At 37.8% G+C, this 27,840-nt stretch overlaps 2 protein-coding genes across 2 annotated transcripts in view; both read left to right on the top strand.

The window, feature by feature from the left end:
* The first annotated feature begins 1,362 nt into the window (after positions 1-1,362).
* BOLL (boule homolog, RNA binding protein) lies at positions 1,363-27,840 on the top strand. The gene is made up of 11 exons (XM_074910808.1): positions 1,363-1,380; positions 4,181-4,324; positions 8,331-8,422; positions 10,670-10,724; positions 13,616-13,691; positions 17,067-17,191; positions 19,113-19,184; positions 20,154-20,201; positions 21,284-21,409; positions 22,879-22,953; positions 27,770-27,840. The coding sequence occupies exons 1-11, from the start codon at positions 1,363-1,365 to the stop codon at positions 27,791-27,793; spliced, it is 855 nt and encodes a 284-aa protein (XP_074766909.1). The 3' UTR covers positions 27,794-27,840.
* Positions 22,882-27,840, top strand: part of RFTN2 (raftlin family member 2) — a 50,043-nt gene continuing 45,084 nt past the window's right edge. The window contains exon 1 of the mRNA XM_074910805.1: positions 22,882-22,953. The gene's annotated coding sequence lies outside the window, so the exon portion shown is untranslated. The remainder of the gene's footprint in view (positions 22,954-27,840) is intronic.

The following is a 27,840-nucleotide window of genomic DNA, read 5'->3' as shown; positions in this document are numbered from 1 at the left end:
TTGTCTTTCAGCTGCCATGACTTAGCCTATGAACATCTTATCACTTTGAAAACCAGGTTTCCCACTGGGGTGGTTCTCGCGGCATGCCTGCACACCAGCTCTTGCTGTCATCAAATCAAGGATTTCTGTCAGGCTGTACCGTGTAACTACATTGATTATGAGCTTGACATTTGAATCACACTTTTTTTTCCCAGACCTGTTTTGCAGCAGAGCTATTTTCAGGGCAATCTACATTTGCAAACAGGACGGAATGGCGGAACAGGGGAACAGGTTGTAGTGCTGTTTGTTAAATGACCAGAGAAGAACACCTGACACAAGTATTACTGTTGGTCCTCCTCCTCCCATTCCGTAAGGCTGAAAAAAAGCCTTGGAATATTTTGAAGAGTAGTCATGAAGGTCAGTGTCATATTCTAGTCTCCTCTGCTAGCACACCCCAAATCACATCACTAAGGTCATCCCAGGCCCCCTGCGGCGCAGCCTGCCTACTTGGAGCTGAAGCAAGGACAGCTGTAAAGTCTGAACCACGTTTTTGCCTCTGTCAAGTATGGCCTGGTGAGCCAGACCCCAAGAACAGCCTCACTGGGCACTTCTGTATTTCTCCCGCGGAGGCCAGAGGACAGGTCAAACACGTGCCCTTATTTTCCTCCCCGTTTCACTCCCTGCTTGAGGGGAAACCCCCAGCTGCGGGTTGCCGGCAGTGTCCTCAGGTGGCAGGCCTGGAGAGAGGTTCCCGGGCTGCCCCGGGGCCTGGCAGCGCCGCTCCCAGGCCGCTACCGGCAACCGCAACCCCCTTCTCGGAGCTGCCGCCCGAAGCAGGCGGGACGCCCGCCCCGGGCGCTGTTCCTGCGTGGGGGCCCGCCGCTGGCACGGTACCCGCGGGGAGGGCAGGGCACACGGGCACAAGCCCCGGGCAGCCCGGCGGGATGCGGGCAGCGGCGGGGAGCAGCAGCGCCGGTCCGCCGGCGGGCAGCGGGCGGGGGCGCGGCCGCAGCCCCCAGGGTCCTGCGGCGGGCGGGCGGTGAGTGAGGGCGCCAGCAGGTGCCGGGGGAGGGGCGGGGGCGGCAGCCGCCCGCTCGCCGCAGGTGGGGCGGGGGAGCCCGGCCCAGCCCAGGCGCCGGGGGAGGGGGCGACTGCCCCCGGGGAAGGAGGCCTGAGGGGCAGCGCGGGGCGTCTGCCTTCTGGGTGGGGGCGAGGAAGGGCTGCTCCGGCCCGGCCCGCCTCCCCCTCAGTGCCCGCCGCCGGGCTGTGCCCTCCCCCGCCTCTTGCAGGCCTCGCTGCTGCTCGCCGGCCGCGCCCGAGGCGCACCTGAGGAGCGCGACGCGTGCCCGCAACGTGACGGGCTCAGGCGGCGGCGACGGAGAGATGGAGCCCGACGGCGCGGTGAGGGGCCGGGCGGGGTGATGAGGCCGCCTACCCGGGTGGCCGGGGAGCCGCGCCGGAGAGAGGGCGGCGAGCGGCGGCAGGGCTGGGAGCGCGGCCTTCCCGCCACAGCGGCCTTCGCAGGCGGCCCTGGCACTGTCCCCGCCCGGGGGGCGGCCGCCATTTCCTCTGGGGTGGCCTCGAGGTGTGGTGAATCGCGCCCTTCGCCTTGAGGGTGCAGCACTGCCTGTGTGCCCCATTTCTGGCGGTCTAGGATATGGGCTGTAAAAGAGAGTTGTTTAGGGAGCAGGGTGGGATTAGTCACCAGGCCTTTGTAGCGTTTGGTTGCCTGACTGTGGGTGTGTTCAACATAAAAGAAAGGTTATCAATTTTGGTAAAGAGCAGTTGTCAAACATTAAATAACCCATAAAAATACCAATCAATATGCATGTCTGTACTGTTTGGAAGAAAAAAATTATAAAAAGTGAGTTTACAAGCTTATAGAAACATGATTAGGCAAGTGACATGCTGTTAGCACACTTTTTTTTTTTTTTAAATGCTGTTTTCTTGCAGCTACGCTGGCACTGAAGAAACGGTGTCTGAGATAGCTATCAGAATACAGATTTTAACACCTTAAAATTCATTGGGATTTAGTGTGGTGGGAGTTAACAAGTGATATGTTTAATTCTTCGTTTCTTCCATTTGGAGTTTGGGTGTTTTGGTTTTTTTAATAAGAATTGAAACTCTTAAAACTTCTATGGAGAAAATTAAATTTGAGATCTATGAGGTAAGGAATACATTTTGGCTGAGATGTCAACCATTAATTGTTACTTTATAGTTAAATTTTAATATTTTAGTGCTGTACACAATTGCCAGATGATTATACAAGTAGAATATTGTATTTGGTGTGAGAGATGAAGAAAGTAACCTAGTTCTTCAGAAGTTGTTCTTAAATGAAAACATTCATCCTTTGGCACTGTAGCAATTATGAATGTTCCTTGCTTGCAAGTGGTGGGTTGGGGGTTTTTTTCAGGTTAGACACTACTCTAGGGTAGTATTCCCAGTAAGAGGAATGCATACTTTCTCCTGAATAGATTAGGTTAAAGACTTGGGTTTTTCCTCTGCCCCAAATAAATGTGCTTTCATAAATTTGGAAAGGATTTCTGTCTTCCCTAAAGCTAAAAAGGCATGGACTGAGATGGATTTATTGTCTTTATAGTATCCAGAACAATAGCATTAACCCATTGCTCGGAATTAATAGGACTAATTCTCAGCTAAGGAAATAGCAAATAATCCTGGAAGTGCTTGTAGAGCAAACTAAAAGATCACTTTTTTCCAAACATTCTTCTCAGTATCTCACCACACTTTAACTGTTAGCCTTCATTTTTTGTGTGTTCTGACAAAGTGATTTGTTTTTATCCGGAAATCCTTAAAGGCAGAGATAAGAAAATGCTGTTCTGTTGAGTGAGAGACGCAACATCAGGAAGCAAAACAGTGTAAATAAAAGGGACCTTCTGTGAGGAGAACCATTTAAGAGCATTTCACTTTCTGCTATAGTTTTTGAAAGGCCAAGATACGGGCACCACAAGAAGTGAAAGAACTTTGTAACAGATGCAGTAGCTTGATGTTTTTAAAATATGCCTGTATGTGTTTTGTCAGTCCACAGTACTAATGTTAAGGGTTGCACAGTAGTAAGAAAAAAAATATTTTTCTTGAAATCCTTTAAAAAGAAAGGTTGGGGGATGAGAACCCTAGATTCCTACTTCTAGTTTTCAGTACTCTGCTTACTGTTAGTCTTGTTATCTGCAGCTTGCAGCAACTGCTCATCTTTCACTTTGGAGTCCTTCCTTAGTGGTACTGTCAGGGTACTATAGCCCAGGAGTGGTTTTAGTAAACTTCAGTTGTGGGGGAAACAAAACCACAGCAAAAATGGTCTTGAAGCCTACTGCAGTTCCTATTAGAGAAGTTATTGATAATATATGTGGCTGCTTTACAGCTATCGTCTCACAGTTAGGGTGGACTATGTATGGTGGTATCAGTTTGTTCTGAAAAGGAACATGAATGAATTTCTGAATGAAATGGAAATCTGTGTAGTTTAATAATTCACAGGTCTAAGAAGGGTGGAAGTTCAAACATCAGGCAGACTTCGCTAAATACTGGTTTCCATGAAGCTCCCACCAGAGTGTGTTCCTTTCCTTTACAAGGGCAAGAGCAGTCTGGTTCCTCTTCTGGAGAGAGAATTTCTGTTCGGATTACTGTGCACTGTATTGTAGGCCAAGAGTGTGTAGAAGCCTAGTCTTCCAAATTCTGTTCTCATAAGTTACAATGAGCTTGTTAATTTTTATGTGGTGGAATTATGGGTGCTTGGCACTTGGAAAATCAAGCAGAAACTGTTGCAAAGAGCGGAGTTCTGTAGATGTGTGTGAGAACACGAGTTGAAAAGGTCCTTTCTATATAGGCTTAAACTAAGAGGCTTCTAATAAGTTATACTTAATTGATATCTGAAGTAGAATTCATAACTTGGATCCATACAGCAGGTGCTGTGCAAACATAAAAATTTAAGATTGGGGCATTAGGTAATTCAGAAAGGTGTTTGTCAAACTTGAGACCATAGTGTATTCACGAAATTACTACATTGGTTAAATCTAAGCTTATGTTTAAACAGTCTGCTGAGCTGCATTCTGATTAAAAATGTGCTTAATGTTCAGTTTTCCAGCATTTCCTGTGTCTCCCAAAAAGTTCTGTATGTATTTTGTTGAGAATTTTTTTCATTTTATAGCTTATAACATTTGAGATATTGAAAATACTTTCTTTCTATCAGCAGACCACAAATCAGACGCAAACAGAATCTTTATCTTCATGTCCCAACACTGTGTCACCAGTGGTATTAAATGATCTGACCAATGCTCCAAGGCTTGGAACAGTTACTCCAAATCGTGTCTTTGTAGGAGGAATTGATTTTAAGGTATTCTTCTCCCATTTTTATTACTAAACTATGATTTATAACCCTATAAAAATCAATAGGAAAAAATGTGAGATATGATCATGTGTATATTTGCTTAGGTGGTAAGCACCCTTCATTATAATGTTCAAATCAACAGTAGAGAATAGCTTTAAGCCTTGATTTACATAACTGCTACAAAGTTGACTCCTTGTACACCTAGCTGCTAGAAGCTTTTGACATACTGGTTCGTCAGAATTTCCTCTTTTCAAAGATGATGGCTTTTGTCATCAGCAGACCTTATGGTAGAAAAGTATGTAGCAACAGTTAGTGTAATTTAATAAACTGTAAACATAATGTTATAGATTGCAAACAGAGCAAATGTCCGTAGCTTCAGTTCCGCTAGCACTTTTTTCCAGTTCATAGAAAGAAGGAGCTATAGTGTGTGTGTTCTTCACTAACCATACCGTCCTGGTTTCAGCTGGGATAGGGTTAATTTTTCTTCTTAATAGCTAGAATAGTGCTGTGTTTTAGGTTCAGTATGGGATTTCTGTTACTACTGTTACTGTTTTTATTTCAACCTGTGAGTCTCCCTACCTTGACTGGGGGCAGGTGAGTGAGCAGCTGTGGTGTTGGCCTGCCAGCTGGGTTAAAACCGTGACAGTCTCGCTAATTTTCTTAAAAGTGTTTGTTTTAAAACAAATAATAAAGCTTCAGTGGGCAATTTGCACTACTGATCTTAGAACGTTTGTGCCTTTTCATATGCCCTAAACCCATCAAATAACAGTGAATATTGAGCCACTCTTACATTGTTCAGTTGCTTTCAGTATTTGTGACAAGAGGTGCACCAGACCTTTATACCAGCTACTCTCATTTTTTTCTTTCTTACCACTTTAGATAATAAGTTAAGTCATTGACTTTTGCAAAACATTCTTGATCTGCTTAGCTGTTTCTTTGTTCCCACCAAGAGTCTCTTCTCTGTCTTAATCCTCCTGGGCTGAGGACCTTTTGAGCGCTGACTCACATGAAGAGGAGGAAGAATGACAATTTGCTCGGTCTATTTTGCATAATAAATACAAGAAATTCCAGGATCTTCTGGCTCATTTGGCTGAGATAATTCAGAGGCATTCATAATTCAAGAGACGTTATACAAGGTCTTTAGTATATTTGGGCCTTAGCAAAGAGGCACAGTAGCTTTTTGCATTAATAGTAAGCAAATTGCCAGAGCTGTAAAAAAGCCTGTTTCACTCTGTTCTTTCTTCACTGCAATTTCAAAGGTTAAAACACTTTTCTGCATAACATGTATTCTTAATTGTCATATTGTTCATTTTGAAGTGTCTTTTGACATCTTGGTTCAGTCACTGATATAGTCAAAATCTATTGTGAATCTTAATTTCAACAGCAGAGGAGAAAGAGTGTATGTGTGCCTGTAAATATAAAGATGATGGATTTTGTTGGGAGAGGAAACAGAAGGGAGGAAACCTTTGTAGACATTTTAGCTACTCTTCCATTTACTATGACTCTTGATATCAAGTAGAGTCTTAAATTTCTGTTCAAATCGTAGGATAAATGTGTCAGTCTTATATTGCTTACTATTTGGAATCCTATGGCAAAAAGGATTGGGTTTTGTTGTTTTTTTAACCCCTATGGTCTCATTTAAGTCAGCTGGGAAGGTGTAGGTGTAAAAAGCTGTTAATTGAGACAATCAACAAAAATTTATTTGCTTTCCAGCAAGCTCTTTTATCATTTTGTCAGGCACTCACATTTGGTCTATCACCATAGCAATGATTCCTATTTGTAAGAGGAAACATCTGGCCTCTTAAATTTGAGAGAAACAATTCAGTAAGAGAAGTTACACTTGGGTGCATTTTCATCTTGGTCTAAGGAGCTCTTTCTTCAGTGGTGTATCTTTGAACTAAGTGAAGACTTAACAGCCTTTCTTAAGAATCTGGCAAGTGCCTTTGTCCTGTTATGAGCAGGAAGAGGCAAGTCCTGAATGTGTTTCTGGCAAGCTTCTAGATATGATGTTTGTCCAGATACTTGCACATGGCACTGAATCTTAGAACAGTGTTTCTTTCTTACTCCCCCTTGAATACACTGCTTTGAAGAGAAACCTTTGGCTTTCCAAGTTTATAGTCTTGTGCAGCCATCCCTCATGTCCTTGAGGTATTGAATGACACTTGCAGCACTCAACAATCTTAAGGACTCTTTGGTTGTTTCTTTGTGTATTTCAGCTTTCAACTCTTTTGTCATAGGTTCTTTTTCTCAGCTTTGTGAAGCAGCCGAGCTACATGAAACATACGGAGCTTAAAAAACCCGTCTCTTAGAAATGGGAAATTTTATCTAAAGGCCTTTCATTTTTAAACAGATACGTTTTGGTGTTCATTGGAGAAAAGGGAAAGAAAAATCTCCACTGCGAGTCTTTTGTACTTTGTGTGTGCTTTGCATTGCTTGAGAATGTGCAAACACTTTGGCATATGCTATAGAATTGTTTTATAGAAGCTATCAGTTGCTTGGCTGAATCTGTTTTCCTTTATACACAGGCTTTCACACTTCTGTTTAGGTGCAAAGCATGATCATCTATTCAAGAGAGTGGTTCTGGATTCCAGAATTTTTTTTTAGCGTGTTCACGGTGGGTAGTTTCTCAAGAAGCAGTGCAGACAGCTTTCAAGGAGAAGACACAGTTACTGAACTTTAATAAAATATTGCGGTGTTTTGTGTCTGTTCAGTGCACTTACAGGTGTTGTTACTCCTCACATTTTCAGAGCAACTGAGTATTTTCTAATGTTTTCATGCCTGAATACTTGGATTAGTGAGGGAGACAAAGCAGTCTTCAACCATTGTTGCTCTCTGCTTACAGGTTGTAGCAAGCATGCTGCATTATTTCTTTTTGTAAAATGTGTCTTGAGGGTAGAATTACTCAAAAAGAGCATTAACTTCATATTCTTTCCAGCTATGAAAGTTGTTTAAATTGGGTTTTGTTTCTTTTAAGATCTTCTTGCTTCTCAACCTTGAATGAGGCAGATAAGCCTTTGATGTGCAGGATAGGATTTAATAGATATACATACAGTTAAAAGCAGTAAAAGTAATTCACTTAAAGGTGAAATAGTACTTCTAATATATTTCCTTAAAATAACAAAAAATATAGAGGAGTATGGAAATTGCTCAAAGCATATAAAGATCCATGCATATAAGCATATTTCTTCCAGCATTGGGTATAGTATTAACTAAGGCCTCTGTAGAACAAAACTTCAAAATCTGAAATGCAGTGTTTACGGCACAATATTTGAGATGTGCTTACATTATAAAAGAAAAGTGGTTCATAGAAGGTAGACGAGTGTTCCCATAGCTTAGGTGTGCCTTTACTTCAGGAACTTGTCTTACTCCATGCATACTCAGAAAAGAACAGTTTCTTCCAAGTGAATTTAGGCCATTATCCATTAAAAGGACCTTTTCTTAATTTATAATAGGGAGTTCCTGAGGTGTGCTTGTACATATTTTCAGAGCCTTACATTAAATATACTTTATATAGAGGGATTGTAGTATATTAGATGAATTTGATTACTAAGTCAGTGGTTTAGTGGGGATTTTTTTCATATGTGACCTATGCATATCCTTTATGGACACCTACATAGTCTGATCTTTTGACGTTTGAAAACATTACAGTAATGTTTCATATTGTAAACAGCACTCTAGTATGTAATTTACAGAAAAAAGAATTCAGATCTAGTAAAACTGCTTCAGTGGTCTTTACCTGTAAAAGGACAGTTGTCACATAAATCCACTAAAAGAGGAGTTTTAATATTTTAGTGGCTTTCTAGCATTATTGCTGAGTATGAAAATGCAGTAATCAAACAGGAGCTGTGAAGTTCATACATGCTCATTCTTTTCCTATCCAGTGTTATAGTTTGTAGCAAACTTTATCCAAAGTATAGCCATTAAAAGTCTTATGGTAAATGTTAATGGAAAAACTATGCAAACCAACTTTTATTTTTGTTTTTTTTTCCCCCCTCTTGAATTGTTGTGCTAGACTAATGAAAATGATCTGAGGAAGTTTTTTGCTCAGTATGGCAGTGTGAAAGAAGTGAAGATAGTAAATGACAGAGCTGGAATATCAAAGGGGTTGGTATAGTAGAATAATTATTGCATGTCGTAGAAATTGAAAATCTAACAGAAAGCTGACTAGAGTAAATTTGATTATGCTTTTCATAGCTTGAAATATTACTAATTTTCTGTTATTGACTTTCCCAGTTATTCTATGTATGCAAAAATCTCTTCTTGCCCTTTTAACATCTACATATAAATGTCTTTATAATTTGCATAATTGTAGAACTCTGTGTTGTTACAAGATGAAGCTGTGCACAACTAGGACAAAATCAGTAGTCCTTTCAGATTTTTTTGTGACAATAATAAGTTGATAATACTAAAAAGGTAATTTAGTTATTAAACGTATATACTTCTACTACTGAAAGCCAGTGTGGAATGGAGCCTAAGAATGCAAGAAGAGGTGATACTCCTGATTGTGCTGAAGTGCATGGCAGTAACAGGTTTTGTGTGAAGATTTTTTTGGAACAAGAACATAGGAGACAGCTGACAATGAATCATGATTGCAGAAAAGGGGGCTAAGACTGGAAGTCAACAATAAGAGAAATGCCAAAGGGCAAATCTGGAGGAAGATTAAGACTGGGTAGTAAACTTATTGCTAGAACCCAAAGGATGGTAAAGGAAACAAGGTGGGGAACTGTACTGCCACAGAAGGGTAGGGATGGGGCTGAAGCAAAAAGGCATGTACCTGTAAAATTCACTTTTATCAGAAGTTCTCTTCTGAGCAGTAAGCCTGTGGTGTCTGAATCTCAGAGTTTTATTGGTTTCAGCACTTAACATGTATCAGTGAATTACACCCTAAACTGCAGGTTTTACCAGCACGTTGGACTAGATCCTGGTCCCAGATCTGTCACCAAGCCTCTCTTTCTTTTACTAAATTCCAAGAAATACCTGCAATTTGCAGTACATGTGTCCATACAGTACAATAACTCAAGAATACCCAGTTATTATGCAGTTGTGATTACCAACATATGTCTCTCAGTAAATATGCTGGAAAATAATTACTTTAAATGGTGTTGGGATTTCTATTTAAATCCAAGCATGGCCTTCATTGCTTCTTGTTAACAACTGATTTAAGAAACTTAAAGGTTGTGTCATTGATTATGTCTATTAGTTTCTTGTCCAGATAGCACATAGAATGCAAGTCTGTGTAGGTAAGGTCCCAACCTAGGCAAACAGTTCCTCTGTTCTTTGAACGTGGAAGTGTTTCCAGATTTATTTAGAGAAGACAATACAGGAAAAGCCCACAGATTTAAATGTATAGCTGATCAGAGACTTAAATAAGTATGGAAACGCTTACAAAGAATGATACGTTGTATTGCAAAATTTGATCTGCTGACTGGAGTGGCAGAGACCTTCTTGGTATCTTCTAAAATCTGACCCAGAGAAGTAAGCCAAGAACGCAACAAATTACGCATACAAAACTACTGAAAGATTTCAAAAAAAAGATTTGTTGAAATTCAGAAAGTTGAAGCTAATTTGGGGGGGGAACCAATTTTTTTTGCGTGCTTACATGTTGTGGTACATACTTCAATTACAACATCAGATACTTTTGCACAGACAGTGCCACATTTAGTGGCCAGGGTTTCTTTGGAAATGAATCGAGGAGTTTTGGTACAGCAGGAATTCTGTGTAGAAAGCCTCTTTGATTTGTTGGAGCAGTTAGAAGTATGGTGAAAGACATACTGTGTCGTGAAGTATGAGAATACCTCATCCCTGATCACCACAGAACTCCTGTTCAGTGCTGGTCATGTCAAAAATTACAAGAATAATTTCTAGATAAACACTATCTGTTCATTGCTGCTTTTTTGAGAATTGAATTTAATGTAGTGAATAGTGATTGTGGGAGTGTAGAGCTTTCACAGTTGTTGCTGAAGTAGGTGAGAGCTGTGCTATGAAGAACAGTATAATAAAAAATAACATCCGAAGTGCCTCCTCTTGGGCACCCATAACAAGTAAGAGCTTTGAATCAAAATCTCTAATAAAAGTGAAGGAACTAAAGATGTACACTGAATAACAAGGACAATACAGAGATTTTTGCATAGAAATGGTAATATACCACCACATACTTAAATATATTAGTAAATAGACTGTAATGAAGATGTTAATTTAAGATTACAGTTGCTACAGCAGTCTTTATTTCAACAATTAAATTTTTTCCCATTAGTTTACCTTTTAATGTCACTTGTAGTATATATCAAGTAGTAATGTACAATGTATATAAATATTAATTTCAGAGTCTTAGCTTCTTCAATTTTTATTTAGGTATGGCTTCATTACTTTTGAAACCCAAGAAGATGCACAAAAGATTTTACAAGAGGTAAGTGGTAGTTCCCATTATGATCATCTCTTGAATGAAATACTTCTTATTAGACACTCAGTAGCCCTGGTTGTCTAGTTGTCTTCGGTTTGCCAGCTTGCATTTGAAGATCTGTAAGTTTTTGGTCTGTGTAGTTAAGAACATGTTCTAGAGAGCTCTAAGATAAGACTTATACTGAGAACTTCTGGAACTTGGGAGGGGACTTGCCAGTGCATAGTACAGTCCTTGACTTTGACGTACAGTCTTTACTTCCTTAGTCTACATGTGGCCTGTAGTACATACAGAACTTTGCAGATGTTATACTGCACAACTGCTTTCATTTGCTTCACTAGAAAACCCATTGCTGTCAAGATTTAGAGGGGAATTGGGAAAGGTAACTTCTGTTTTATCCTGACATGTTGGAGTGTCAGAGCTGATGTAATTCTTTTCAGGAATAATTAGATTCACTTGAAGTCTTAAACAGTGAAGCTCATTTTATGTCATGTAGGTTTTGCTTCTCAGCTACATTATTGTCTTGATGCCCCTTGTAAAACCTCCCTTGAGACATGGTTAGCTCTTCAGCTTTATGTTAGCCCTTCAGTTTTTGGTTGGTCTTTTTTTTTTTTTGTTTTTTTGACTGTGTGCTCCATGTTCTGGTTGGAATGTATTGGAGGTCTGTCGGTCAGGATCTATTCATACACATTAAAGGTGTCTGGTTGCAGAGGAAAAAAAACCCAGAAAATAGTCTCCAAGGCTTGCAAATTGCCTTCTCCCAAGTATGAAGCTGGTTAAAATGTTGAAACACCAAACCTTTGGAATTTCATGTATTAAAATTCAAAATAAGAGCTGGGACATTTTCAAATAAATTCTCAAGAGTGTTTTCAAAAAATAGTTACATAGAGTCAAAAGAGTATACAGACAGGAACTCCTTAAGTAAGCTACTTTTCATGGATTTTTAATTGTTTTATTTCTGTGAACTAGAAGAATACCAATGATACTGAGTATCATGATGAAAATAGTTTAGGATTTTTTTCCTTTGTTATAACTGAAAGGCTGCTCCATGTGAAGTCTTACTGGTGTTTTATTCAATGATACTAATACTTTTTTCTCTACTATAAGTGCTTTCATTTAGATGTTCTACAATTCTATCACATTTTCCATCTTTGCATGATGCTACTATCTCATATTCATCTTAAGATCAATTAGCATCTAGGTATTTCTCAGATGTCTTAAGCTGAGAGTTTCTAGGCATTAGTAATTTATGTATGAAATTAATTTTTTTCATTTTGTACTCTTGCATTTTTATATGTTCAGTTTATGTGATGTTTTGATTTGCACTGATTTTTTTGCATCCTACTTTTCTATCATGAGTAATGTTTTCAGAAATTTCTTTTTCTATGTTGCAGTCTTTGATAGTATTAAATTGCCTTAGTATCAGGAACAGACCTTGAGGAGTTTCACCAGGATCCTCTTTACAGTCATGCACTATTACTACTAATGCTACCTTTTCCCATCTTTCTGAAGTAATTTTTTATTCATTATAGTTTTTCCTATTAGTCTTCACTTTCTGTATCAATGTGTAATTTTCATGCAGTGCTGTATTGAATGCTTTGAAGAAGTCCGTACAGATTAGGTATTTCTCTTAACTGTGAAAGCTGTGTATGAAAAAGTCTAAATTCTGATGGATCACATCAATGAAATACATTTCATTGGGAAGAACCAGTTCAATTGTCTGTGTCGGAATGCAGTTTGACTGAAATGTGCATCTGTTTTCTAGGAGTTGCTCTGTGTTTAACAGGCTAGCTAGGTATGTTTGTCATAATTAAGACTTGTTTATGAAGTCCCAGATTCAGCAAAATAGCTTAGCCTCCTCCTAACTTTAAATCTGATAGTTGGACATTTCGGTACAGGTGTTCAAGTATTTTGCTAAATTTGACTCAAATGAAGAAAATGTATTCATTACCTAACTGTTTGAATTTGACTTAGAACTATTTCTTTCTATGTTCCTCTCTAAGAATTAATTATCACCTTACTGGAGAAGTTGGAGCTCTGAAAACTTTCTGGTGTCATGTGGTAGTGTTTAGTGCACATTCTCCCTTGCATAGCTGTTCAGGGAAGCAGGCCTTCAGAACCCTTCTAGGTTTTGCAAAGCAGTATTAAAGAGATGCTGATAACTAAAAAAAAAAAGCTGCTTGATTTACCCTATTCCTTTTCATATATGAAGTAGTGAGTTCAATGTCAATTTAACAACAGAGGCAAGGTTTTAAGTTACTCTGGACTTGATGCTTACTTGCTATTGTAAACAAAACAATCGGAAGAGAATGTAGCTTTACTTGTGTGTACCTAGCACTTATTTCTTAAATTCTTCTGCAGTAGTTTAGCCTTACTAGGATATCTGTTTTAGTGTGCTTTTACATTTTGTTAGCCTGAATGTAAGGAAGTTCTAAGGCAACCCTGAGTGAATATGAGATATTTTTTTTAGATTCAGTTCTTATAATCTGACCACTTTCATCTTTTGTAAAATAATGTCATTATCGTAGGAAAAAAAATTTATCTTTATACTTGAACTTATCAGTTTGTGCACACATGTGCTTTTATTAAAGCAGTAAATACATGAGAGGTAAAACTAAAAAAATCTTCTGGCAATTATAGTTACCAGTTGTTGGTCAAGAGGCTCCATGAGGAGTAAATAATACTTGAAATTACTAATGATTTATTTTGTGTATGTGAAGTCTATGGTTAGGATAGAAAAGAGATTAGTACAGCTTTTGGGCTTGGATTTTTTTTGAGATGCACTGTAAATAAAACTTGGGGGAGGGTGAAAGCTACTAAGTGCCTTGTCTACTTGTGACTTTTGTTTCTTGGATGCCTAGATATATGTAGAAAATAACATTATTTTTCTTGAATTCTAGGCTAAAAAACTTAATTATAAGGATAAGAAATTGAATATTGGTCCAGCAATAAGAAAACAACAAACAAGGAGCCCCCGTATGTATTTTTACTTGCATTTGTATATTATGTAAGTCATTATGAATGTAAGTTTTTAATCAAGCTGTGCCTGGTCTTGCACTGTGTTAGTGCTGTGCATGGAATGTGCTCAGAATGGTTCACAGCGGAAGCAAGTGCATGCCAGTAGAAACGTCCAAATAAACAGATTGATCTTTTGGTTCTTTTCTCTTTTTTAATATATTACTTTCTTTCTTAGAAAAGATCATCTATCTAGGAACGAACTGAATGGAATTTTCTTTCAGCTGCCAGGCAGAATCTCAGATCTAAACACTTAGATTGTCCTCACAGATTCTACAGGATAAAGCAGGCTGTGCTGGTTGGTAGGGTTGTTACTGATTTACTTTATTTATACTGGCAGAATCTGTCAGGACTCTTGCATCTTGCTTTCTTCAGTAGAAACCATAAGGAATGGGTGGTTGCAGTCACCATTCAGTTCTTAAGAATTCTTTGCTGTAAGATAATGGAATGGATGTTGTATTTTCCTTGTGTGGCAAAGAACCATTTAGATTGAACACTTACATAAAAGAAGTATTGATACGTTTTATCACGTGTCTTGAGAAAGTATGCTGTTAAGATGTTCTTTTGAGGGGGACAGGAGACATGGCCTCTCTATCTGCCGGGGCCGTTTTGTTTCTATAATACACTACTGGAAATGTAGGATATGAATCACCAACTACTAAAACAAGATCCATCAGTTTTTTGCATTGCAGAGCATGCTGGTTTTTTATTCCTCAGTAAGGGCTATGTGTCAGATGTAAAACATGTTCCTGTTAAAAGTGCAGCAGGGAAGGAAGTGTACTTTTGTAGCTTTCCTTCAGTATGTGTCCTATGGTACCTTTTGGAAGATAAACCAAAGCTTTTTCTCATCTTCAGTCTGAGGACAATTCAGAAGAATTTTAGTTTCATTCTAAAGCTTTCTTTAGTTGTTGCCATCACGTTATCAATTAGAAGTAGTCCATATGTACACTACCACTGTTGGTGTAGACATGCTTTCTGCAGACAGGAAGTTTCTCTCTCTTCCTCCCCTCATGCATAGGTATGCCCTCCTCCCTTGTAAGTATATAGGATAATGTTTGCACAGGGAAATGGAATACTTCGTTCCAGCTGTATAGTTTCTGTGCTCTAGAAAATATTCAGCATAATCTTTGCTCAGTCATCATCAAGGGATTATATGCCTTTTTTTTCCTGTGCTTTATTTCCCTGTCGATCTTTGACTTGGGCTTTCACAGCTGTGAAAGTCCCTGACTTGCTGTGCTTCCTTCCTCTGACTCTTGTGCTGAATGTATTGGTAGAAGAGGGGCATATTTCTGACTCTGTGTTTTTATTCTGGATCTGGCAGAACAGAAGGGAAAAAAAAAATCCCTCAAACATTTTTTGGAAGAAGACTGGTGTGCCCTTTTGAGATCTCCATGTTTGTGTCCCTGTTTGACTTTGCCACTTCTTCCTCAAGCCTAGGATAGATCTGTGATACAAGATCATATTGGCATCTAGGGACATATCCTAGGATCTGATTTTAGGGTGTCTGCCCTTGTGCTCAGCCTATCTAATCTTAGTCGCTGGGATACTTTGTCCTGCTGCAGCTCATCTTGAGGTTCATGAAGCCATAAAACCTAGACTCTCAGTATCACTGGAGGGCTGTGGTTCTATTTAGCTGAATTGAAAAGACAAACCATTTATTGCTGTCCCCTCCAGCCCACCTGTAATGTAGGATCTGTCTTCCCTACTATTAAGCAAAACAATTTTTAGGTCCTCTGTCATCATAGAACCTTTTGTGCTAAGAACTTGGAACATACTGGGGGGAACAACCAGATTGCTTTTCCCCAGCTCCAAGTATTGTGAAAGTGGGCATTCTAAAAGCTGAAAAGTAGAAACTGAACAGCTGGAAGAAGAATGATGAATTGTTGTGGTTTGGAAGAATTTCAGATAGCTATACCTTTCCCCAAGTTGTTTTATTTTCCTGTCACAGTGAGTTTGCTGGGTTTGGTGGAGAATGTTTCCTTTTCCTTTGAAAGAGACTTTCAACAGCAGAAAGTTCTGTGCAAGGTCCTTGGTGGTTAGCAAAGTGGACGGGATTGTTGGCTGTGGAATTCTGTTGGTGTCCGCACTTGAGATATCAGTAAGTGCTATCCTACATTGCTTAGTGGAGCTAAAGTAGCCTTTAACTTTTTTTTAATTTGTGTTTAACACTGTGCCAACAACCATCTTAGCCTGACCTGTCTATGGCTAATATTTCAGCTTTATTGTATCCAAATGGCTTTCAGAATTCTCTAGCAATTAGTCAAACTCTTACTATTGATAAAAACTCTTGAGTCATTGTGGGACCCTTCTTGATCCTCCACTTAGCATTCTAGTAACCTCTTTGGTGTTGTGTCTGTCCATAAAATGGCCTTCCTCGTGGCACTCACCTTTGCAAGGGAGATGAAAAACTAAAACTTTTCAGTGTTCTTTATATTGTGTTCTTCCTGAGTTTTTTCAATGCTATGTTACTACTTAATCTGATTTTAAGATTTCTATTTCAGTTACAGAATAAATTTCCCTTTTTTTTTTCCTGAAGAAGTCTCTTTATATTTGGAACTGAAACTTGTCTTCATGTTTGACATGAAGTTCTAGAAAAATAGGAAGTTCTGTCCCATCCCCCCCTCCAAAGAAAATGCAGACAAAAATAGTCTAGGTGATCTCAAAGGCAGTTTGAAAAAGATAAACAACCTCTGCATATGGGATAGATATCTCTTTATTTGAATAATGTTTGCTGTCAGTACTACCAGTTGGAGGGCTGTTTAGATGGGTCTCTGCTTTGGGATCGGACTGTGTTGACTTACAGCCTCCACCATAGCAGTAGCATAGCTGAGAAATGTTCCTTTTGCTGACATCGAGATACCAGTTTTTACTTTTGCCAGGCTTTGTGTCATCAGAGCAACACAGTCTTTGTATCTTGAGAAACCAGGCTGCACCCTGTAATTAAGTCATTCTGTTGGTTTTAGTGGTTGGATCCCATTTCAGCTAAATACGAATATGTGGACGTTACCAGTTGATCTCCTACAATGTGAAGTCACCTGTGGACATTTGAAGATTAAAAATATATTTGCTATTAACTGGAGTTATCTGTGTTTAGTAATTTATACGCATGTCATCTTCTGCACCCTTTCCCATCTACCTCTGGAGACATCCTGTGACCGTCTGCTTTCACGGTTTTGTGTTTGAGAGGGAATTAAATGGCACTAGGCACACTGCCTCATGTTCTCTCCTTTGAGTGTGTTGCTTTTCTGAAGATCAGAAGTGATCTTATTTTTATGACCTACGCATCTAAAAGAATAAAATCTACTACTAAGTAAACTTTTAAAATATTAATTCCAGATTCAGCTGTAATACCAGAAGCTAGTACAATGTACTTTACTTCAAGCGGATATCCTTATATTTACCATAACGGAGTGGCTTATTTTCATACGTCTGAAGTTGCTTCTGTTCTGCAGCCATGGCCAGTAAGTGATTTATTTTTGTAGATATGCTTTTCTGTGGACCAGGATGAGTGCAGTGTTTTCAAGTCCCTCCTGCTTCCAGTTTCTTTGGCAGTGCCTTGTGTTTGATGTTTAAATGGCTTCCTTATACTAGTCTGTTTATTTTGTGGGTTTTTTTTTAAAATATTACTTAAGTTTATTGTTCTTCTGCAGGGGACTTTTGCTTTGATGTGACCTATTGGACAGGGTAGTTCAGAGTCAGTGTGGGCCATACTCCAGGAGAAGCTTTGGTTTACTAAGTAGTTGCTGGTGCTTATGACCCTTGATTGACTCCATTTATTATTCCTCCATGAGTGAGGTGTTCTTGGCTGCAAACTATTATGCTGAGAATGAAAAGAGAACATAATACTAGATCAACAAAGCAAAATTGAAATTGGGTAATTTTATACTCATTCACATATTCTTTTTCAAGAATACGGCTTGTTTTAGGAGGAAGATAATTCAATAGATTAATTTTTTGGCTTCGGTAGGCTTGGGCAACTTGGACAGAATTTCTTGGGAAGTATAGGAAGGAGTTGTCAGTCCTTTTTTTTTTTTTTTTTTTTTTTTTTTACAAGAGGGAAGGATTGAAAGACTGATAGGGTCTGCATGAGGCACAGAGGACCTACATAGGGGATGTATCCTTACCAATTTCTGTGAAAGCAGCATTCACAGAGGCTGTACATAACCATCTCTCTATTTGAGTGGAAAATTCCTTTATGTATTGGGAGAAAAACTCAATAGAATTGATAATAAATATAAACAAACTTTCCCAAAACAGATGAGGGCAATAATAGATTATGTTGTTTATTTTGGCACTCTAGAATCTTTTTCTCGATATTTAATCTCTGTTTTAATCACGTCTCTTCTAAGATGTCTGGTCCTCTAGTAGAGGCATGATTTAGTGCCTCAAATCTTACTTGTTGGAAAAAAAAAAAGAGTATTTTTTTGTGTCCTAGTACTGAACTTTGGTTCTGGTGCCCTGGCTTATATCCACTGTGTTTCAAACAGATAGCACTTAGTCTTTCCAGTTACAAATAGCATTGCCTCTTTTGGCTTCAGTTGTTTACGTATTCTTAGTTTTTATCATTAGGTAGCTATATAAAGAAGTTAAGGAAAAAAACCTGCAAATTTGATGTTACAGAAAACATTAATCATATCAAAGGTATTAATACTTTTGGGGTGTATTGTGAGTATATTACAGTGCAGATTGGAGTTTTTTTCCATTTTGCATTCTGCATTTTCATGTAGTGTAGAATGAATTAAAGCTGTTCCTTCCTAAATATTTGCAGAAATGAGGGAATTGCATGACACAGGAGTTGTACACACTAGCTTTGAAAAATCAGAACTAGAGGTTCACAGTGCTATGTTGTCCTCTACAGTAGCCATATATTTCTGCCCCCCCTTTCTTTCACTAGTGTTTCTCTGATCCTAAACTGGACCCCCAGAAAACCCAGGCAGATTTGTATGTGGTTTACCTACCTAAACCGGCTCACTGTCAAATGGGATGAATGCTGTGGCTGGTGTGAGGTAGGGAATGGAAAAGGGAAGACTGGGTTGGGGCTGTGGAGAGGGTAGGAATACATCAGTGACAGTTTAGCTTGCCCTAAGTGTTTACAAAAATGTGCCTGTAGTCAGGGTAGTGGGATGGCCTTAACATTTCTCAGTGGTGATGGCCTAGTGCTTTCTGGAAAGAACTAAGTAAATAATCCAGAGACTTTTGTTTCCTCTCTAATGTAGACCCTTGGAACAACAGTGGTTTTGAAAAACCTAAGTGCGAATTAAAACTTGGTAATTCCATTTTCAAAAGGGAGGGGAGGTGGTTCAGCATTATAGTGCTCCAGAAATGTTTTTGACAGTTTATAAAATTGCTGCATTAAGACTTGTAACTTTTTTTCTTTTTAAGACTCGTTCTGTTTCCAGTTCACCTGTGATGGTGGCTCAACCAGTTTATCAGTCTCCTACATACCATTATCAGGTATCTGTTTGAAAACGGGTTTCAGACCATCAGTGTTCCTTCCAGCCTGCAGTTTTATTTACAGCACTGTCTTGGGTCTGTTTATTCTTAGGAAATAAAAAGACTGTTAAAAAGCGTCATATAAAACAGATTTTAATTTCATCAGAGGCTTTCTTTTCACTAGAATACAATTTATTCTGCCTATGTAACTACATGGAAATGTAATAAATTAAAATTTTCTTTGGTGTTGCGAGACAACCAGCTTAGTACCATCCTTAATTTTTATCATCTAAGCCAAACTCCTGCTCAGAGCAGGGATAGTTAGATCAGATTTGTTGGGAACTTGTTCAGTTGAATTTTAGATAGTGATGGAGATGCTGCAACCTTTGTGGACAGCCTCTTGCAATACTTGAACCTTTTTACAGTAAAAGACTTTTCTTTATAACGTTAAAATTTTCAGTATTCCAGCCTATGTCCCTTGACTCCTGTGCTCTGAACATCTCTGAGAATCTGGCTCACTCCTATTTATGCCCCCCCATTAGGTAGTTGTAGCCAGCAATAATTATCCCTTCCCACCATTTTCCTTCTTAAGGCTGGACAAACCCAATTCTCTCAGCATCTCGATATATCTATTCTCCAGTCTATCCACCATCTTGGTGGCCCACATCTGAACTTACATAGTATGTCCATCTTCTTAATGTGTATTAGAAAGTTAACTGCATTTTGTACCTTCTGTTTTCCTGATTAAGCGTACTTCTTAGATGCTTCAGTATTGTAGAATCTTATGAAATGCCCAAGTCAGAGGCTGAGTGAAAGCAGACAAAACTGTTCCTGAATTATTTGAGGGCTTAATGAAAATCATATTTCTTCTTTTTAGTTAAGATCTGTTATAGATTTGAGAGAGTTTTGATTCTAGTATGTTGGGAATTCTAGTATGTGTATGCATATGTTCTTAACCACATAATTAATATTTTTGTTGTTTGTCTTTAGGCACCAACACAGTGTCTTCCAAGTCAGTGGCAGTGGTCTGTTCCACAGGTAAATACAGTTCATCGTTGCAGCATTTTACTGTAGGTTTGCATCTAGTTTAAAGCTGTAGTGTGGTTATGTAACAGTGAAGTTTCCCACTATTCACAACACACTTGAAAGAAATATTAATTGCTGTATTTTAATAATGCATTTGTAACACTGACTGATACAGTAGAAGGCATAAAATAGTGTTTATTGAAGCATCAAATATAAATCTGACTTAAAGCAACTTCCCCTCCTCTCTCTCTGACAAAAAGTTTGTATTAAATTATCTAATAAGTTCTCAGAAGTAGGTAGAAACTGCTGTATTTTGCCTGATAGGAGAAATTAGTATTAACTAGTTTATTAACTAATTGTGATGTTTCGTTGAAGTATTGCTGGCAGAAACATGTAGATACGCAGTTATGGTGAAATTAGATCCAGATTCTTGCAATTGGACTTGAAATAGCTAATTTGGTAATTTTGGGGGAAGGCTTAATCAGTTTTGTGATCTCTGTAGCAGAGGAGCTTAATATAAAATCCTGACACTCAAGGAACTTGGAAAAGTTTGAAGCTGAAAGGAGGACCAAGTCCCTTAAGTTTGAACTGTTCCAGTGTGTCTTCATTACTTTAATAGCAGACAACATTGGCCAGTTATTGCCAGTTCCACTCTATTAACAGATGGCAGTCTGCTGACATGAAATCTGGGTGCTGAATTACAGAAGTACTGTGGGGTTTATTTAAAAAAAAAAAATACTCGTTTTTTAATGAAAAATTTCTGCAAGAGAAAATTAAACTGTATTATGTTTCTGTGATCTTGAGAGTAAGTTTTCATAATTTTTATAAACTTTAGGATTTCTCTAACATGCTTTCCAAAATGTAAATAAAATCTGAATAACACATAGAAGTGATTAAAGGGCATCTTTGTTTTATCCTACTACCTGACCTTTCTACCTGCTTCCCCCTCACTTAGTTTCTTTAGGTTATCAAAGACAAATTTGTCACTGTAAAAACTTTATCTGTGTTTATACATAGCAAAGACGACTGTAAAATAAGTTTTGGTAGTTATAGTGCATAAATCATAATTTATTAAAATAATGTGTTTATTTCAGTCTCCTTCGTCTTCACCTCCATTCTTGTATCTGCAACCATCTGAAGTCGTTTATCAGCCAATAGGGATTACCCAGGAAAATGGATGTATACCTCCACCTCTCCTAGTGGAAGCTACAGTTCCTGAGGTATTTTTTTATAAAAAATTGTACTTACCATTGAAGCCTTTATCTGCAACTGAAAAACAGAATCTTTTAGTTTAAGCACAAGCAGTTCAGTGCACTTACATCAACTGTTTCTTATTCTTACACCCATGTTCTGCTGTTAAATCATTTAAATTGTCCTTGTTAGAGTATCTCTTCCAGTTTTCTAGGAGGATGCTTTGATAGTGAGATATTTTAGAAGGTCACAAGTGTATGACAGACAGCAGTGTAAAGACTAGTCAATTTGTTTTGTTTGAAAATAACATTTAATTAAAATAGGAGTCAGACTCTTCAGAATGCTGGTTTAGTCTACCCAAGTCATAAGTTTCCTGAAGTAATTCTTTTTCTGCGTGAGTAGAAACTGACTTCTAAATATTCTGAAGATCAGAATGAATTAAGAGTAGTTGAATGACTAAGTAATTTTTTCTTAAATTACAATATTTTTTTTGTTTCTATATCAAATAGCATTTCTAAAGTTTCTTAAGACACATTAATGTACAACAAGGCTATTTGGCCATTTCTTTATAACTGGATACTAAAAGTCACAGTAAATAATTGCCTACAGACAAACTTACTATAAAATTTGAAAATGTGTTATGATTAATTGGTACTCTCCCTCTTTGATAATTCATGCCTCATTAACAGGGATACCAAAGTAAATGGTAAAGTAGGACAGTAATCAAGTATTTTTACAAAAGTTGAAGAGTATTTTATTGCTACAAGAGAAGTTCCATAACGGGTATTTCAGATATCTTAAGTGGGAAATCCTGATGTACCCAAGTAATTTAATTTCTCTACAAAGGTCTTGAATAATGTAAGACTTTGGTTGTTGGGGTTTTTCTTCTATTTTATTTTTTTGTATAATCATAAATCTTACTAGCAGTGTTGTTTTTTTTACCTTTTGTATTTCATAAGTCAGATATCAACTTATATAGACAAATTTAAAATCTGTGAGCACTAAAAAATCAGTTAAGGAGTATTTGGATGTGGCGTGCTCTCAGTTCGCAGGTACATAATTTGTTGATGTTGAAGGAAGCAGTATGTGGAAATTCAGAAGATGGTTTAAAATTTGAAGAAAAGCCTGTGTATTATTTGTATATAAATATCTTGTAAGTGTGATAATGCTGGGAATTATATTTCAATATGCTAATCTACACATCTAAACACCGTTCCAATTAGAGCTGAGTGAAATGGATTTGTAGTAGAGAAGTGTGCTACTTCTGTCAAGGAAGGTGTTTTTGGACACTGATCTAGATAAAGTGAATTTACCAAACTTTGGTACAGTAGGGAAAACAGATTTAAATACTATTTTGTTTTTTAAAAAGTCAGTAGTTTAGATAAACATAGCCCACCACTTGAAGTTTTGAGGAATCTAAATTCATGTGAAGGGTTTGCAAAAACAAAACTGTGAAACAAGATTTTTGCTCACTTTTTGTAATTTTTTTTTATACCAGTTGTATTCTGATCATGGACTTCAAGCACCACATCACCAGCCTTATGCTCAGAGTGCCATAGCAATGACTGCACCTGTGAGTATCAAACGAAGACAGTCAAGGCAAGCATGGTAGTATTACTGTCCCCTTTCATGAAAGGGGATGGTAAGAGAACAGGGACAGGGATGAAAAAAATTTTATTAATGAATTGATAAGAAAAACAGAAATGTTGCGGAGAAACAGATTTTTCTTCACTTGAGGCTTTGTTACAGACTACGTAGGTATTGGAACTATTTAGGGAAACTAAGAAAAACCCAACATGACTAGTTATTTTAAAACTTGAGGTACAGAGAAAACTGCGAGTGAAAAACGTATCTTGAGAAAACAGTGAACCTTGTTCAGTTCTTTGAAAACGATGAAAAAGGCTTGTGGCCTTAGACAAGCACCTCATGTTATGGAGAGGTGGGGTTTGGGAACACGGAGCATGAAAAGCTGTCCCAGTTGGCCACCTGTGGAGTTTTTTTTTTCTGATTTTTGAGTGGCCATTCTAAAACTTATTCTTTCATGTCACCCAGCACAAGTTGTTGGGGTTTTTAGGTCCCAGTTTAAGGTCCTTTTGCATAAATGAGTAAGGTTGTTAACATAACATATGAAATAATGCCTAAATTAGACTTGGTCTAGGTTTGCCTAGTGAAGGACTAAAGTTATCAGTGTTCTTACTTGATATTACAGCGCTTACTCAACTACAAATGACAGATTAAATATGAATGGATCGAAGTCATGTTACAGACTGTCTTCTATAGGTATTATTTCATTTACTTTACATTTGTTTTAAGAGAATCTCTTTTTCCAGACCATTGTGTAACGATATCTACTAAATATTTCCAGTAGAGGGGGCTGTAACATTAAGTGTTGTCTTGGAATAAAATGCAAGTACTCCATCAAACTAAATAGAAGCAGAGTATGATTTTGAGAATGCTAATCCAGTGTGATTCATATTTTTAAGAAATACATAAAAGGGAGTTGGTTTAACACAGTGATCACAATATCCACTTTATATTCCATTTTCTAAGTGTATGAAAACACTTTTTTAAAAAAAATGGCAATAGTAGTCTCAGAATCAAACACGAGTGCATACTTAACTGTATCAAATAGAGAAACATGCTTTTTCATCTTGAAACTTGACTTTTATTATCTTTCCTAGGGCCAAGGCTATATGAACACAGTAGTGTGAAGTAAGTTACAAGGTAGATCGGGAGCACAATAGCTCTTCCTCTTCTACAGTAATTGTCACAGTACCATGCTTTACTTTATAGCAAAGACAAAGTAGTTTGTGATAAGCAATAATGTGTTAATTTACAGTAGAGTATGTGCATGCATGGTAGAACTATGTTTGGTTACTGTGGCATAGGAAATGAGATGCAAATTCAGACTGCTTGTTTCCTGATCTAATATTTTCTGTGTTTGAAATCACTTCCAAAGGTATGAATACAGACAGTCAAAGCTGGCATAACCCAGAAATTGATTCCATTTTCCACACCCATTTCCTGTGCTGGTAGTGGTTTTTATGAGGCAATACGATAAACCTGGTCAGGCAACTGATGTAGTTAAAGATGAAGCCTCACTCCCACCACCCAGAAAGAGTTAGCTTAAAGCTTGGATCAGTTCCTCAGACTGGTTTGTCATGAAACTGCACAAACTCTTGTACCTGTACAAGAAGCTTGGGATAGGATAGAAGAAGTAAGACTTGTGTTAGGAGTGCAGATTTAAACTTGATGAAACTGGACGTGAAATTGCTAATCCTGTCCCTTCCTTCACTATATTTCTTGTTCATTCTTACCCATTTTCTTAGAAGTCTTGTTAGCCATAATTGAAACTGCTCTGTTCAGGTCTCAAGTAGATTCACAGATACAGTTACAAAGACTTGCTGAATTCTGATTACTTTATTCATTACCAGATGATGCCAAATAGTTTGACAGGTTTTAAAATTTATTTATTTATTTAGCTTTGTTTAGTAGTTCTGGAATATAATTCTTCCTTTCACATTTCACCTTGCCTTTTCACATACCCACTTAAAGTTTTGAATATGTTCCACGTGTAATGAATATGATCAGCTCGTGTTGTATCCAGCACTCTGGCTGAGCGCTCAACAATGATTGGGGGCAAAAAAAAAAGAGCAAATGTTGACAGCACACTGCTATGTGTTAAGCAAGTGGTTGTGTCATTACCACCTGCTCCCCAGCTGCATTAAAATACTGCCTGCTGGCTTAGTCTTGTTAAAATAGCCCAACAAATGTTATCTGTTGCTTGAAACGGCCAAGTAGTGGCTATGTAAGAGAGAGCAGAGGCCTAGAGTAACGCCCTTACATTGAAGATAATCTGCTAATCACCTCCACTGCATGAGGAGTTGCATTAGGAATAAATACATGCTTTGTACTAGGAGCTATAAGTCATATGGTGAGTGTAGGATGGGTACAGCCAGTATCCAGGTAATTTTGGCAGTTGTAGACTTCTTAAAGCTTTCAAATGCAGTTCAAAACAGAATGCATTGCAGTCATATTTTAAGAGTCATAAGGGTGAGCAAGCAAAACAGATGAAATCTTTTTTTGAAGAAAAAAATCAAAAATTTCTAAGCCAGTGTTTCTGTTGCTGTTGTGGATGTATAAATAGATAACTCAGTTCATTAATCATGTAACCATGTAGCAGTTAACAAAGGAAGCTTCAGTTCTGGCAATTCTCTAATTTTATTCTCTCAATGCTACCACTTAGCATTTTGTTGATGTAACTTTCAGTGCAAAATTTCTGATAATCTCCAGTGAAAATTAGAATAAAACATTCCCCAACTTAAACTATTTTTTAGATCCAATTTTGGTATTTAAGATCAGGCTTGAATCAAAAATACTAATGCCCTCCCTTTGATCATATGTTTGCTAATTATCCTTTGTATATAAGATGTTTTCATTTGGGGATTATGGCATGTTTTGTTCATGAGTACATGAAAGTGATTTCATCTTTACGTTTATATGAATGGATAAGGTTGACATTTTCACTCTCAAAGGTTTTTTAGGAAGTGTCAAATTTTTTTCATCTCTAGTGGACCATGCGCAGTGTTTCAGATCATAAATCATTCTCTAATAAGGAGATTAATGTTTGGATGCTCCTGGAGGACATGTATGAGACTGTGGCTGGTAGTAAGATCTGTGTAGTCTACAGTAACAGCAGAAACTTGAGGGAAGATTGAAATCAGTGTTCTCTGGTTTCAGACCAGGGAGAAATAGCTGTGAGTTAAATTTTTGTTTTACTGGATGGTTATCTTGAGTTCTGGAGCACTGGCCTGGTAAATGTTTATTGGATATTGTGTGTGTGTATGAGGAAGACCCGTGAGGCCTGGGGAGCTGAGCAACAGAATTGTAGTCTATATAAACTGAACAAAGGTGTAAAAGGTTCTGGCATGTGGAGGTGGATAGGTGGGTGGCATTGGTTTGGGTTTTTTATTCTTCTCAGTCATCTTTTCCAGTAGTAGTATACCTGTCAGGGTAGGCATGGTGAACACTATGGGATCATACAGTGTCTTTTCCTATAGGAGACCTTTTAGGTCCTTGGGGGAGGAGAGGAAGTGTTCTCTTCTATTCAAGTTTGGACATTTAGCTGCAGGAGGAAGAAAAAAAAAAAAGATCAGTCTTATGTTATCTGAACTTTTCACTCCTGTCCCCACAATAGACTAGTTTTAGCTGACAAAATATGACAGTATTTCTTAATTCAATTCTTGGAACCTAAAAGTGCTATACGCTGGATTGACGTGCTGAGCTATAGTACTTCTTTTAAGCTTACTCTTTTATTTAGAAAATGTTCTGAAAAGGCACGGAAGAGTACAAAGGTAGTAAGTATTTTTAATTTTTCTGAAAAACCAATGAAATGAGTTCTCTAACGAGAACCTATCAATGACAAAAATATATCCCAATTTTCAGATTTGGTTGGTTGGTATTTGTCACTACTTTGTTTTCTATTCCCCACAGTCTTTTTTGATAGCTTTAGAATTAAATTTTCTACTTATTAGAAGAAAATACTCTTTCGATGGATCAAAGACTTTTTTTTTGCTTGAGCATTTCCAGTCTACAGTATGTTGGCAGTAATAATGTTGCCTCTAACTGAAAAGGCATCTTGCAGTATTGGAACAGAATTTAGGGTTTTCATTTGCAATATGGTTCATGTATATATGCATTCAGATCGTAATGGTGCATGATGCTAACACCTTGGCCTTTTGGTAGTGAGTGTTCTGTAAATTTAACTTAACCTAGAGCACTCCATTTTTCTCTACAATTAAGAGTAATAAGGTAAAATTGTGTTCTGTGTGTATAATATACATAAATACACATATGCTTATACGTGTTTGTATACATACACATGCATGTATACATAAATTATGGTTTTTGTAAGAGGAAGTCATGATGTAATGTTGGGAGAGGTGTATTAATTTTATATTAGTACTCTGTGCTATTGTATGATATTCCATCTGGAATAAAAAAATCTACAATGTATTTTCTCTACAGGTATTTTTTTCATTTATACATGTTTTGAAATTGAGAGAGAGTAAACCTTTTGTTTAAAGTTACCTTAGTCTAGGAAACATGAATTTAAACTTCTGGTTGTCATCATCTGTGATTTAACAAGAGGCTTGTCACCAGCTGTAGCAAGGTCTGTTGCCTGTAAAAGGGGCATTTTAAACTCCACCAGAAACATATTTGTTAATTTTATAACATCAAAAGGTGCAGATGGCATGATTTTTCTCGCATTGTTTCATTATATGTTTTCCTTACATTCTCCTCTCTAATAGTTTGTTCTCATTCCAGTTTAGGGGGATTTTTTGTTTTTTTTTTTTTTTTATCCATATGTTTCTCTCTTTCCTTGACAGACACTATGGAGCATTCACTATTAAGCCATTTGGGCAGCTCTAGTCTACCTGTACTGATTTTTCTTGTCCAG

Source organism: Athene noctua, chromosome 7, assembly GCF_965140245.1.
Source record: "Athene noctua chromosome 7, bAthNoc1.hap1.1, whole genome shotgun sequence".
NCBI classification, from domain to species: Eukaryota; Metazoa; Chordata; class Aves; order Strigiformes; family Strigidae; genus Athene; species Athene noctua.
The sequence above is the reverse complement of the archived record's forward strand: the minus strand, read 5'-3'. Positions and strand labels throughout refer to the sequence as shown.

Coding starts and splice junctions, on each gene's coding strand:
- BOLL (XM_074910808.1), top strand. Junction 20,202..21,283: donor GGCAGTGGTCTGTTCCACAG/GTAAATACAGTT, acceptor TGTTTATTTCAG/TCTCCTTCGTCTTCACCTCC. Junction 21,410..22,878: donor TGGAAGCTACAGTTCCTGAG/GTATTTTTTTAT, acceptor TTTTTATACCAG/TTGTATTCTGATCATGGACT.